This window comes from Ipomoea triloba, chromosome 10, assembly GCF_003576645.1.
Source record: "Ipomoea triloba cultivar NCNSP0323 chromosome 10, ASM357664v1".
In the NCBI taxonomy this organism is placed as follows: Eukaryota; Viridiplantae; Streptophyta; class Magnoliopsida; order Solanales; family Convolvulaceae; genus Ipomoea; species Ipomoea triloba.
In genome coordinates, this window is record NC_044925.1 from 10413771 (window position 1) to 10428202 (window position 14432).

At 33.1% G+C, this 14432-nt stretch overlaps 1 protein-coding gene across 1 annotated transcript; it reads right to left on the reverse strand.

Moving 5' to 3' along the window:
• Positions 1-7303: 7303 nt before the first annotated feature.
• On the reverse strand, positions 7304-9716 carry LOC116031382 (ribosomal L1 domain-containing protein CG13096-like). The gene is made up of 3 exons (XM_031273569.1): positions 9439-9716; positions 7970-8028; positions 7304-7870 (listed from the first exon to the last, which is right to left on the reverse strand). Exons 1-3 carry the CDS (start codon positions 9568-9570, stop codon positions 7528-7530), a joined length of 534 nt encoding a protein of 177 aa, XP_031129429.1. The 5' UTR covers positions 9571-9716; the 3' UTR covers positions 7304-7527.
• Positions 9717-14432: the final 4716 nt, after the last annotated feature.

The following is a 14432-nucleotide window of genomic DNA, read 5'->3' on the forward strand; positions in this document are numbered from 1 at the left end:
CTCCAGCCAAGATTGAAACTGACGGCGGCCGCGACTAAGTGGCTATGGTTGAATCATCAATGGCAAGCCTACAAATTTTAGGTACAGGACATGGATTGACATTCGATTTTCTTCTACAACAAAACCAATTGCTCCTAATCTGCATTACTGATTTCGAAACACCTAGCTCCATTCCCTTTCCCTTTGTTTCCGTCTCAATAGTTGTAGAGAAAGGCTGTAATCGATGGCGGTGATGGAAGAGAGAAAGCCGTCAGTGGAGATCAGGAAGTAGAGGTTTACCTACCCGGGAATCGACGGCAATCCGCCACCCAGATCCACTCCACTCGTCGACGGCTATGCTACAATTTTTTTGGGAGAACAAAATGTTTATTTTCTCAGAAATTGATTGGGTTATGGCAAAAGACGAAAAGATCCCTGCTTTATACGGTTTAGACGGGAGGATGGCAGTAGGTCACTTTTCGCAACTCGGAGGATCACAGGTGGTAATTACGGAAGTTAGGGACTATTATTGGGGAAACCACCAAACTCGAGGGACCTTAGATGGTATTTACTCTTATTATTATTATTGAAGAAGATAAGAAAATATATGGTGGATGCATGTGCATAGTAACAGTAGTGGAAAAACTAACGGAAGTTATAACGGTAGGGGTATATTTATCCGAAATATTATGTAGTACAACTTTTATAGCATAATGTACAAAAAAATTTAACGGAAAAAACGGACATAAATGAAGGGTATAACCTTCCTTCACATTTATTATGTTTTTAGATAGATTATTAAAATTTAAAAATAATTAAACAAATAAAACACAATTAATGAATATTTTTAAAAATCTAACTGCTCCCGCCCGATCAAGTACCAGTTGCTTCGCAGGTAGTTGAGAAAAATTCTCACAAAATTATAGCTATTGCCTTACAAAATTGATAAAATGTAAAGATCTTTTATCAGCCCCCAATCATCTTGAGAGCAAGCTGAAAAAAGTTTGCAGTAATTATTACATCACGAATCATTCACATTGTAAGATGAATCATTTACATAAAGTTCATGTTTAATATATTGAAGGTTTATTTTAATACATTGAATGTTTATTTTTTATGTACAGAAGGTTCATTATTTGGTATAATACCAAATAATTTTGTATACAACCAAATAATGAATCTTCAATGCAAAAAGAAAAAAAAATCTTCAATATATTAAAATAAACATTTATTTATGGTTCACATCACAATTAGAGTTGTCAAAACGGGCAATCATGCCCCATAGGGGCTGACCCGTCTCGAGTTTGTCCAAACACTGCCCTGTTCTGCCTGTTTTATACAACGTCAACCCATTTATTATTATTATAATTTAAAAAAATTACTTTAAAATTTTTAAATTTTTGTATAACTCAGGCAAGGTTGAAAAAATCGCTAGGGCCTAGGGCACCTTGGCGCTCGATTTAATTCTTCCTTTTTTTAAAAAAAAATTCTTTTTAATTGTAATTTACATTATATTAAGGCTATAAGCCTTTAACTACCACACCATAACTGAAATCCAACCAAATCTGCAAACCTGCTTCCTCCATCGTCTCCAACCATCGCCTCCAACAATCGCATCCAAGTCTGAAATCAAACCAGATCTGCGAATCTACTTCCTCCATCGCTTTCAACCGTCGCCTCTAAGTCTCCAACTATCGCCATCCATCAACGATCGCCAGCCATCCATTGCCGGCTGCCAATCTGAGTCCAGACCGGCGACCATCACCATCCATCACTTTGAGGTAACGATGGAAGACGCCGCCTTCATCGCCTCTAGATCTGAAATCCATCCCCTCTCGATCATTCGGCGACCATGGAAGACGTCGCCTTCATCTCTCTCGTCGTCGTTTTTCTCTTTTTGGCAAAGGGGGGGGGGCTAAGACGGGACGGCCAGCTACGCGGCCTAGGAGCCGCCTAGACTGGCCGCGGAGGAGGCCAATTCTTGCCTTCCTCGCCGTGGCCGCCGGCCGCCTAATCGGCGCTTAGGCGCAATATTTGCAACACTGAACTCAGGAATCAAACACCAATCTAAGTTAACAATTAACAATATTTCCAATCAAACACATTAAATTTTTTGAACAAACACCATGTAAGTGTATATATACAGTTCAAATACGGTTGGGGTGCTCAAGTGCGGTTGTGTGGTGGGTGGAGAGTCATTGATCCTACCAAAATCAACGTTCAGGATTAAAAATGTTTTAAAATGCGGTGGTAATTTGGTCATTTTACATATGGGTCAAACTTAAGTTTCGTGATTTTTCTTCTTAAGCTGCGTGATTTTTTCCTTCTTAAGGTGCGTGGTTTTAAACTTAATGTGTGTTAGTTGTTGAAACTTAAGTGCGCCGGTCTAAATCTTTAGGTGCGTGATTTTCCATCTTAAGGTGCGTGGTTTTGAGCTCAAGGTACGTGATTTTGAGCTTAAGGTGCGTTAGTTGTTGAAACTTAAGTGCAACAGTCTAAAGCTTTAGATGTCTGGTTTTCTTTCTTAAGGTGCGTGATTTTCTTTCTTAAGGGTGTGGAGGGTGTGGTTTGTGTGCTTAAGGTGCGTCGACCTAAGGCTTTAGGTGCGTTGTTTTCCTTCTTAAGGTGGGTTATTTCCCTTTTTAAGGAGCGTTTTTTTTTTTTTTTTTTTTTTGTAGTTTCAAAACACAAACAATATGCTTTATAAGATTTTTCTACAAAGCCATATTTATGTTAATGCAGCTTAAGGTGTTAGAAGCTTAAGGTGCATCAGTTTAAATTAAAAAAAAAAAAAAAGAATAGATCACCGCACAATTACACGGGAACCCAATCCACCCACACACACACACACACGCACACACACATACACACACACATACATACATACATAGATTTTAATTTTTAATATATAATTAGAATTTATTTACTTTATATTTAATACTAATATAGTTTACATGTAATATTTTTATTTTGTAGTTATAATATTATTAAGTTATAAAGTTTATAAAATATATAGTTTATAACTTCATATAATTTATATAATAAATAAACTTTATATTAATATTTATATAAAGGTACAAGTAATTGCATTAAGAGTTAAAGGTACAAATGGTCCTCTGACTATTGGGCTAGTACTCTTTTTAGTCCTCAACTTTCAATTCAACCACAAATGGTCCTCTGACTTTCATTTTTTACCATAAATAGTCCTTAAAATTTCTGTTAAATAGGTGTTAAATCTAGGGGTAAAATCGTCAAATTGATTAATATTATTATGATTACTTCTTTTTGAGAATTATATAACAACATAATTAATTTCAAACATTAATATACATTAAGTTAATAAATATAAAAACAAAATGGACGTGACATATTACATAAATGAATAAATTAAATAAAAATTAATGATTAATGGTCACAATTTGTACTTGATTAATAATATTAATTCAACGATGGCGGCCTTCAGTTATGTTCCAAACAAAATGTTTGATCGATTAATGAAAAATGAAAACTATTAATTGGTCATATGAAGAACCATGAAAATGATGGAAGCAAGGTTTTTGAAAAAAAAAATTCTTCCATTTTAATCTGTTGGTTAAATTAAAACAGATAGCTCTAATATTAAATCTTCATTTTGTAGGCATAATTACGAGAATAAGGTGTATTGTCTTTTTATTTAGGAGTATTTATATTTGTTAATTGTTTCAATTATGCTTGTTGGTGAAAAATTCTAAACATTTTTATTTTATGACAATTATATATATCAATTTGACGATAATACCCCTAGATTTAACACTTATTTAACAGAAATTTTAATGGAGGACTATTTGTGATAAAAAAAATGAAAGTCAGAGGACCATTTGTGGTATTAACTCTTGCATTAATTAAAACTTGTAATATAAATTATATATATATATATATAATGCTTGTGAATGATCTAAATAAATATATAATTATATATAGATGTTCAATAAGTGTCTCTAGTATAGTTGGTTTTAATAGTGTTAAATTAATTGAAAGATTGAGGGTTTAATTCTTGTTTCAACAATATTTTAAAATATTAATACAATCCCCAATTACACAAACAAATTCGGGGTGGGGGTTAGGGTGGGAGTGTAGTACGGGTTATACAGGTCGAGTTAGAAACTCTCCAACCTAATCTATCTAAAATACGAGTTAAACGAGCCCACCCCAACGGGTTTGACCCGTTTCACAACTCTAATCACAATGTGAATCATGGTCCATAGTATGATTTGCCAGATTTTGCAGCCACTTGTCAAATTAGGATGCATTTTATTAATCAACTAATTGCAATCCATGACATTAATATTTGGTAAAACATTTGGTTTATCAAGCGGAAATAGAAAATATTACTATATTTGCTAGTATTTTCGCCCGTGCGATGCACGGAATGGATTTGTTATAATAATATATTAAAAATATTTGGATTGATATATAATTATTTAAATTAGAACATCAAATATTATATAGTGCAATTGAAGATATGTTTTGGATCATTTATGTTTTTTGATGTTATCATTGCTTGAGTTTGAGCAAACAATTGCTCAAATTAATAGCTAATGTGTAGATCTACGCATGCGGTGATGTAACTTTGGAGATTTTATATATCATTATTTAGGATTTTTATAAATTGGGCTAATGTACTTGTTCTCTAGCAACTCAGTTATAGAAATCCATTGTTATCTTAAACATATGTTTTTTGTCTAGATATATAGCAATTTTGTCATATTGTAAGAAAAGAAAAAGAAAACATGAGTTAATTAGTGCATTTTTTGGTTTTTCCTTCCTTTACAGTTTCCTTAAGAAAACATGAGTTAATTAATCCATCTGTTAAGCATTTAATTATTCCAGTCAAACTAAGAAGAATTGAAATTCAAATAAATATTGTTTGTGCTAAATCAAAAAACAAAATAACCATGGCTATCATGCCTTGGGTTCAATCTTAGGCTTTTTCAAACTCTTTGAAGATGATGAACAATTCATGTTTATTCTCTTCAAAGACAGCTACTATACTTCAAAATTACAATCTTACGAAGAACATTTAGCAGTAGCCTATTGATTTCGAACAAAAATCCCTTCATATCTTTCCGATACTTCCGATGATCACAAGTGAGTGTAGTCCAAAGTAATCTAGTCTGAAGCAGCCTGCCCGCTATTTCCACTGGGAACAGATGATATCCCTTCTTCTATGCGCTGCAAAAGATAATTATGCAGCCAATCCAGTGCTTGGAGAAATGCAGCGGCTGATGTATTAACAACTATCAAACCCTGTGACTCAAATGAACAAAGGTAATTCTGAATGATTTTTAAGTTGTTCCTTAGCTTATCTTTGTCCTGGACTGGATATTTGTCTCCATTTGCCTAAACCAAACACACAATATACAATATTTGTACCAATAATCCAAACATACAATACACATACAAATATTACATAAGTCATAAATCAAATAACAATTATTCACAAGTACTACAGAAATTATTTTTGAGGGATTTTAGAAAGATGGTGCACATAAACACTTACGAAAATGATTACTTTTGGGGTAAAAGTATTTTGGTGAACATGAATACTTACCCAAGAAATCAAAATTCACTGCGCACACTCGAAACACTCATAGTTGATAATCCTTGTTTGCTAGTTCTTTTCTTCCTTTTGGCGAGAAAAGAGAAAAAACTATGGGGAAGGATGGAGAATTTTTTTGCAATAATGGAAGAAGATGAGAGAATATATATTCGGATTAAGATGTTATGGAAAGGAGTGCATAATGATTACTAATGAAGAGGATATAATGGGATTATGATAAAATTAGGGAAAGAAATGTGTAGTATTGTAAGATATTTATTTATATAATAACTATTTCCATATGAATGTATGTAACTGTCAATTTCATAATTACATATAGGTATAATAGGATAATACTATATTTTATATATACATATATAATATAATATGATTGGCATTCATAATTTTTGTATCTAAATAATTATCATAATTACTAATAACCTATTATAACCAATTATAATTAATATTATTCAATCATTAATATTATTCTATAATAATAATATTTAATATTATTAATATTAATATTATTATAATAATTACTATATTACTAAAATACCCCTACGTTTGGGCGGGAAAATTCTGGAGGAGGATAATACTTTTATATATAGTATAGATAGATTACTCAAAAATATAAAATCTCCTAATTATATTTGATAAATGACTAATCAGTAAGTTGTGTCGTGTCCACTATATTTTTTATCGGCATAAGTCTATCATATATTTTTCTTGAGTCATTTCAATTTTTGGTCCTATTGTTATTGAGGCATTGCCAATTTTAGTCCACTTCATTAATTTTTGTCACATTACGGCCAGTCTTATTTAGTACTTGCCACTTTTAGTCCACCATTAAAATTTTTTTCAAATGGCCATCCAAAACAGAGGTTTTTTGGTCTTTTCATGCTTTGGTCATCTCCTTGATCCTTTGTAGTGGTTTTCCTTACACATTTTCATCCAATGAAGAGGTGTGACGAAAGCCATGTGAGCCACATTACAAAGCCATGGCTTTCGCCGAACCTCTTCATTGGATGAAAATGTGTAAGGAAAACCACTGCAAAGGGTAAAGGAGATGATCAAAGCATGAAAAGACCAAAATACCCTTGTTTTGGATGTGATCAAAGCATGAAAAGACCAAAATACCCTTGTTTTGGATGGTATCAAAGCATGAAAAGACCAAAATACCCTTGTTTTGGATGGTTATTTGACGAAAATTTTAACGGTGGATTAAAAGTGGCAAGGACTAAATAAGACTGGTCGCAATGAGGCAAAAATTAATGAAGTGGACTAAAATTGGCAATGCCCTAATAACAGTAGGACTAAAAATGGAAATGACTCTATTTTTCTTTATTGAAAGATTTAATAAAAGAAAAAAGAAAAAAGAAAAAAGAAAAAGAAAAGCACAACAAGAGACCTAAGCCAACAATTTCACATTTGTAAAATCTTGTTTACATATTCAACAATTACGTGTTTCTCTTTAAGTCTTTAGCTAAATCTATAAATCCTTTGCACTATGCATGTATGTATAGGAAGGAACACAATTAAACAACATGTGCTCCATCTCAACTAAAGACGTAAACTAATAGTTGAAATTGCACATTTATATTTATATATTATATGTTCAACAAACACCAACCTTCTGTGTTACCACTAAGTGTTACATAGGCATAAACAATTATGGAGAATTATATATGTATATATTTAAACCTGAAACACTAAAAGTAAGTATATTACGGTGCAAAGTTAATTCAGTTAAAAACCCAACACAAGTACGTTAAAACTAGAAAGATGCAAGCTAAAGTACAGATTAAATTAGGTTCTCTATGAAATGAATGCCCAATCACTGTCACAAAATGGGACATATATCATAACAATCTGTCACAAAATAAAAGCAATGATTCAGTCTACAAAACGATGGTCAAATTCCTAAGCTAAGACACAAAAGACAGAATGAACATCAATCATCTAGCACCATTTCACTTTCTCTTCTTAGCAGGTGGTTGATCCTCATCTTCCTCGTCTTCCTCTTCTTCTTCGTCCTCATCACCGTCCTCATCATCGTCTCCATCGTCGTCATCCTCATCATCATCTTCGTCATCACTGCCTCCTTCATTACCATTAGCCTCGGGATTTTCCTCAGGATCCCCATCATCGTCATCATCTCCCCCTTCATCGCCCGAGAAGTCTTCATCACCAGCATCATCATCATCATCATCTGCCTCACCATCATCACCTTCTTCATCATCATCCTCTGTATCACTACCATCTTTATTTTCAACCTCAGCCTTGTTCTTTCTGTGAAGTTCAGCAATGGGAAACCTGAAAGGGAAGGAGCATTTCATTTCAATTCAATTCTGGAAGCTCACTGCACCAAAGTCTCAAGTCTAATGCAAACTAAACATAAAAGGTAATTCACACCTTTCGTCGGTCCATCTCAATTCTGGTAAACCATCATTATTCTTCAACAGACATTCCATCTGTTAACACATTCAACACTGATAACGGAATCCAAGCCACAAATTTAAGCAACTAAGGAACACGATATTTCTGCCCACAATTTAATAGATCCAGGCTAGTAAATATTTGTGAATGCAAGGATGGAGAAAAAGCAGAAAACTATAACAAATAAAGTTACAGTTCCATAGCAGTAAAGAGTTGGAGTTTGGAAATCAGTATTGCATAAAAGAATGCTACCAAATAGATGTATGTATATAATGACAGACAAGACCTAAGAGCTAACTTTAAATGCAGGGTTTTACTTGGTCATCGCATATAGCATTGCAGCAGTTGTCAATTTGACTATTCAGTGGTGTACTCTGTTCGTTTTACAAAAACAAAATGTTCAAATTTATTACCGTATTATCTTCACCAGAAAAACTAAAAGATAGGTTCTTTCTTCTCGGTAGAATCAAACCCTTAAATATAAATCTAAATCCCAAGCACAAGTTGGAAACAGATAGGACACTGAACAATTTGGCAATCCAAATACTTGATTTAACTATCTAACAAATGCTGTATAATATATATATATATATATGGTCTGCCTTAGGTATTGGGTAGGATCAAGTCTAGAACAGTAACTGCATAACCACACTTGTATACAGCAAATGAACAAATGTTCCTTGTGGTCCTTTGCCGTCACAAGGCGGCGGGGTTTACCTACACCAGAAAGGGTTGTAGGGTCTCCCTCGTCATCTAAAAAAACAAATGAACAAATGTCATATATAACCATACAAGTAGTCTTTAATAAGACACTATGGCATCGTAACTAAATAAATGATTTCAAATTTGGCATAATTTCATCCAATGAAAGTGGTATAAAAATGCAAACCCTTGATGATTTGATAACAGATCAAGGTTAAGAAGGACTACTCTATAGGAAAAACAAACCACAATTAACTCAATATAGCCTCCTTAAGTTTCATAAGCATGAAACTCACCCAGATCCCACATAAGAAGACATTAAACTCAAAAATTGCAATTAAATACATGGTGGAACAGTAGGCAAACAGAACTGTCAGCTCTTTAACAATGGATTGGTTCAAACCCAGAAACAACAGACGAGCAAAGTTCCAAGTTTGTCTAGATTTCACAACCCAGTCAGTAGAAAAGCAGAGAGAGAGAAGTTCAAGACTCAGGTTAATAATGCATATGTTCATTACATAGGAATCTGACATTTGTAAAAACAAGTGCTTTAAGAATTTTTTATACAAGCACCAAAAGCAGGAAAATTATTTGAAAAAAAAACACACACGCCATACAAAATAATGTCATAGAAAATGTGCAACTAAGCCAAACAAGCAGAAACAGAGCACGAGATCAAAAACCGCACCGCAAAATTAGAACTTCGCAACAAAAAATAGGTGAGGGTGAGAGCCATTATATACCATCATAAGCAGACAGGAAGCAGATCTCACGGTAGCCGAAAGAGCCTCAGCTACCATAGCTTCCAAAACAGAGCTCACCACAATTTCCCGTAGAGCAAAAGCCACTTCAGACCCTAAACCACTGGCATCCATTCTCAAAATCCAAAGCCCAAAAATATCTGCAAAAACTACAACAACGGGGAAAGGAGACAGGAGGAGAGAGTGGGTACTGGGAAGGAGAGGGAAATGGGGGGGAGAGAGAGCAAGGTGTTAGGGTTGGGGTTGAGTGTCCAAACGGGTCAGAAGAAATTAATTGGAAAAGAAAATAGAAAATATGAAAGGGAAAGGCGAAAAAGATAGGGTTTACGTTTGACATAGTACTAGGGTTTTGTTGTTTTCTTCTGTCACTTCTATTTTACTTTTTAAATCTAATTTTAGCAACCATAGAAGTGATGAAGAGAGGTCAATAATTCTTTCCCTTGGGCTATGACGTAATTAGGTAAGGTATTTAGGTTGTAGTTTTTACGCTAGCTTAGCGTGTGTTTGGTAACCCGTAAAATGACTTTCGGAAAATATTTTCTGAGCTTTCGGTGTTTGGCAATGTCTGGAAAATGTGGTCAACGGAAAATGTTTTCCATTGACCAAGGAAAATCAGTTCATTTTTCCGGAAAATGACTTACGGAAAAAATCTCCGTAAGTCATTTTCCAGAATCGCCAAAATGACCGTTTCGCATGTTCTCGGCCAAAACCAATTCAAGCCATATCACCCATAACCGTGGACCTCCTAGGAAAAAGGCCGAAAATCCGCCAGAAACCTTAGCTACGTTGTTTTTTTTTTTTTTTAAATTCTATTTTAATAAATAAAATTAGTTTAACATTATTATAATTTTTTTATTTTAAATAAAATAATTAAAATGTTTAATTATATAATTCTACCCATTTTCTAGAAAATGTACCAAACACATAAAGATAGTTTTCCATAATACATCAAAATACTGGAAATGAAACTGTTTTCCGGAAAATAACTCATTTTCCGGAAAACATTTTCCTGAAGTCATTTTACTGCTTTCCAAACGGACCCTTAGTTGATTTTGGGTGAAAAACTACATTCAATCATAGTAAGGTTAAATACTAATAATTACAGTGTGAGAGGCTGAGAGTTACGCCTTATAAGTGTGTGGCTTGTTATGGGCACTAAGTATAGGACTTCTCATCTGAGGAGTTGTTGAATTACCGTGATTGAATTCTTCTAAAATTCTTGTAGGATAAAGGTGTGGGACCTAAATCTATTTATCCTTAAAGAGATTATTGGACACCTAAACCACCTACCCACTCATCAATCGCTTTAGGTAGCTTGGCTTGCATATCCTTAAAGAAATGGAAGCAGAAGTTTGGCTCGAAGAAGGTCATAGTGGCTAATTGATAAGACTGGAAAAGGAAAGCGAAAGATTCAGTTTGGCTACTATCATAACCATGGAAAGTAGTGCGGCTAGCATCAGAATGAGAGGAAAGGAGCTAGCTTGTAGCCACAGTGCCACACCAACTCTAGTAATTAAGTTGATAAAGCGATTTACGTAGTTGTGTCACCATGAAGCAGGGATGGCAACGGGGCGGGGCGGGGGCGGGGAATGGGATCCCCGTCCCCGTCCTCGAAACCTCTCCCCATTCCCCGACCCCGCCCCGTTCCCCAGCGGGGATGGGGAATAATTCCCATTCCCGTCCCCGCGGGGATTTTTCGAGGACGGGGAATTCTCGCTGGGAATTTTTTTGAATTATGTCAACTTTTTAAAAATACTAATATTATGAAAATTTCATATTGTTAAGTCTTGAATTATTAAATTGTTTCAAACTCCTCTAAAGTCCAAAGTCCAAACATAAGTACATAACAAAACAAATAAACTTCAAATCTTCAATTCTCAATTTTTCAACTCTCAAAGCTCAAGTAGTAGTCCTCAACTAGCCAACTCTTCATTAATAACCTCAAAAAATAATACCGAGTAATAATTTGATAAAATAAAATTAGTTTAAGATATAAACATCAAACACAATAAAAATAATAAACTATATGTAGGCATGCAGCATAATGCAAACCAGATATTTGAATGACAAAAACTTATTTTGTAAATATACTGTGTGCACATTTGAATGATTCAAATAAGAATGCAAATTAAATTTGAATGACAAAACTTGTTTTGTATATATACTGTGTGCACAGTCTAAGTATCTAACTAGATGCATTTCACAACAATCTAAGTATATTATATATTATATTATATAAATATTATATTATATTATATAATATTTAACGGGGATTCGGGGAAGGGGTCGGGGATCGGGGATTGGGGTCGGGGTCGGGGCGAGGAATGCCCTCCCCGTCCCCGTCCCCGTCCCCGGCGGGGATTGGCAAATTGTCCCCATCCCCGCCCCCGTTCCCTGAAAAAAATCCCCGACCCCGCCCCCGTCGGGACGGGGATCGGTTTTCCCCACCGGGGGCGGGTTGAATTGCCATCCCTACCATGAAGAGAATCAACAAGATCATTGGTAGTGGGACCAGAGCCTTAACTGCATCTTGTGTCCCTGTGAAGGAGGAGCTTTAACTGAATAGTCACTGCGTAATCAGACCCATAAGTAGAATCCCTAGGGATAAGGAATTTTGCCTTTTGCACCCAAGGTATTTAGGTTGTACAATATATACGATTAAAGTTATGTAAGAACATTGTTTTATGTAAAAATTGTAAAGAATCATGAGTGTTTTAAAAAAAAAAAGTAAAAATTATAGATAAGTACAAGTTGTCTAAGATAATTAATTACATGGTGATAATTCGGTAAATATTATAAAATTTTACACACTTAAAAGTACATTCTACAAAGCTATAAAGTGCATACGATGATATGTGAAATTGTAAAAATGCTACCATTCACTTGGGATAGATGTTCAAGTGAGAACATGTCTTTCTATTAAAAATGTGTAATAGTCTCAACCATTCACTTGGGATGATCATATGAACAAGGGTCACAAGGCTAAACATATAAGAAAAATTTTGTGACATTTTTGTAATTACTATGAATTTTGATATCTACTATACTAATAAGAGCCAAAGAGAGTTAGGCCTAAAATGGTTAGAAAAAATGGCGGTCAAATTATTTAATCAAATGGATGGTTCAGATGAATTATTTAATCAAATAGGTGGTTAAGATAATTCAGATTAATATTATTAATAGAGATTACCTAATTTAACCTTACTTTTATGATTATCCGTTAAGTTTTCCGTTAAATATTCTCTTATCCGTTAATATTCCGTTAACTTTTAACTTACCCATTAATTTCTATAAGAAAGGTCTTAGGTTCGAACCTCATCTCAATCAAATTTGACATAATTAAGTTTCTCACTCTATTTTACTCTTATTAAATTAAATAATAGTAGCTGCAACAAAAAATGATACATATGTATTTCTTTAATTTAGAATTATGTGTCTATAATACCTTTATTTGAAAAAATTATTCATTATAAAAAAATTAAATTAAATAAGAGAAATAATTTCATTAGTTATATTGTCTTTATTTTCTCTCATGCAAAGATTCTTTACATTCAAATTTATCAATTGATATTCATTACATTGTCCATTATCTTATTTTTACAATATCTTGTAATTAAATTCAAAGTTATAGTACAAAATAATGTTATATATTTATTTACCAAGTATTTTATTAATACTATGAAAAAAAAATTTAAAATAATTTGAAACTAATTATATTAACTACTTGGGGATTGGTTGACAAAGAGAGTACCCAAATAATAACCCAACAAATTGAAGCGGAATCACTCTATTTTACTCTTATTGAATTAAATAAATTAGTAGTTACACCAAAAAATGATACATATGTATTTCTTTAATACCATGAAAAAAAAATAAAAAAGAATAGTTTGAAACCAATCATATTAACTACTTTGGGGGATTTGTTGACAATGAAAGTACTCAAATAATCCATTACCCAGCAAATTGAAGCGAGAAACTACCTTTTAATATCTTTATAATACATAATATTTTAAATTTTTATTAATTAATTTAATCTTTTTTCTTAAACTAGAGATTTCTTTATCCACAATAACTCATTTAACAATAATGGTTGAACCAAATGAACCCCAAGCAGAACACCTAAAGGAAAGTCCATAGCTCCTATATCATAATCTCATTGCGTGACGTTGTCATCTATGCTACCAACAATATCCGAATTGCAAATAACACACTACCAACAAGAGAACAAATAGTAAAGATGAAGATAATGACAATGTTACTCAAAAGAGAATTAAGAACAATTAGAAAAATTCAAATTAAAAGTAGTATTTATTTAGACTATCATTTTTAGACCAAATATTTAGACTATCGATTTTACAAGGTTGCAAACATTTATTTTAGTAATAATTATAATGAATTTTCTATATTATCTTGGATTCATATACTTTGAGTTATATATTTAAATAAAAAAATTCGACATTCAATTACCCATGTATAAACTTCTTCTATATAATCTTGCATTGATATACTTTCAAATATTTATTTAAATATAAACATTGGGCATTAACCCATTCGCGCAATACGTGTATAAAACTAGTACACTAGATAAAACTTGATAATGCATTGACTAACAATTAATACTACATTTAAGATCTACAAATAGTGAACTCAAGTTTGTTGCATTGTATATCAATGTAATCACACTTGAGCGCTATTTTGTTTTATATCTTGAGCACATTATTAGTTATCAACAAATAATTTGTAATAATTACTAAAATACCACCATTTTTTTTTATTTTCTCTTATTTTCTACTCGTTAGATCTAATCAAATAAACGTACCATATGATTTCACATTATTTACGAAAAAAGACTTTTTTTTCTCATACGTTCCTAATATATATGTATATACATGTATATGTATTTATATATACATACATACATACATACACACACACACACACACACACACACACACACACACACACACACACACACA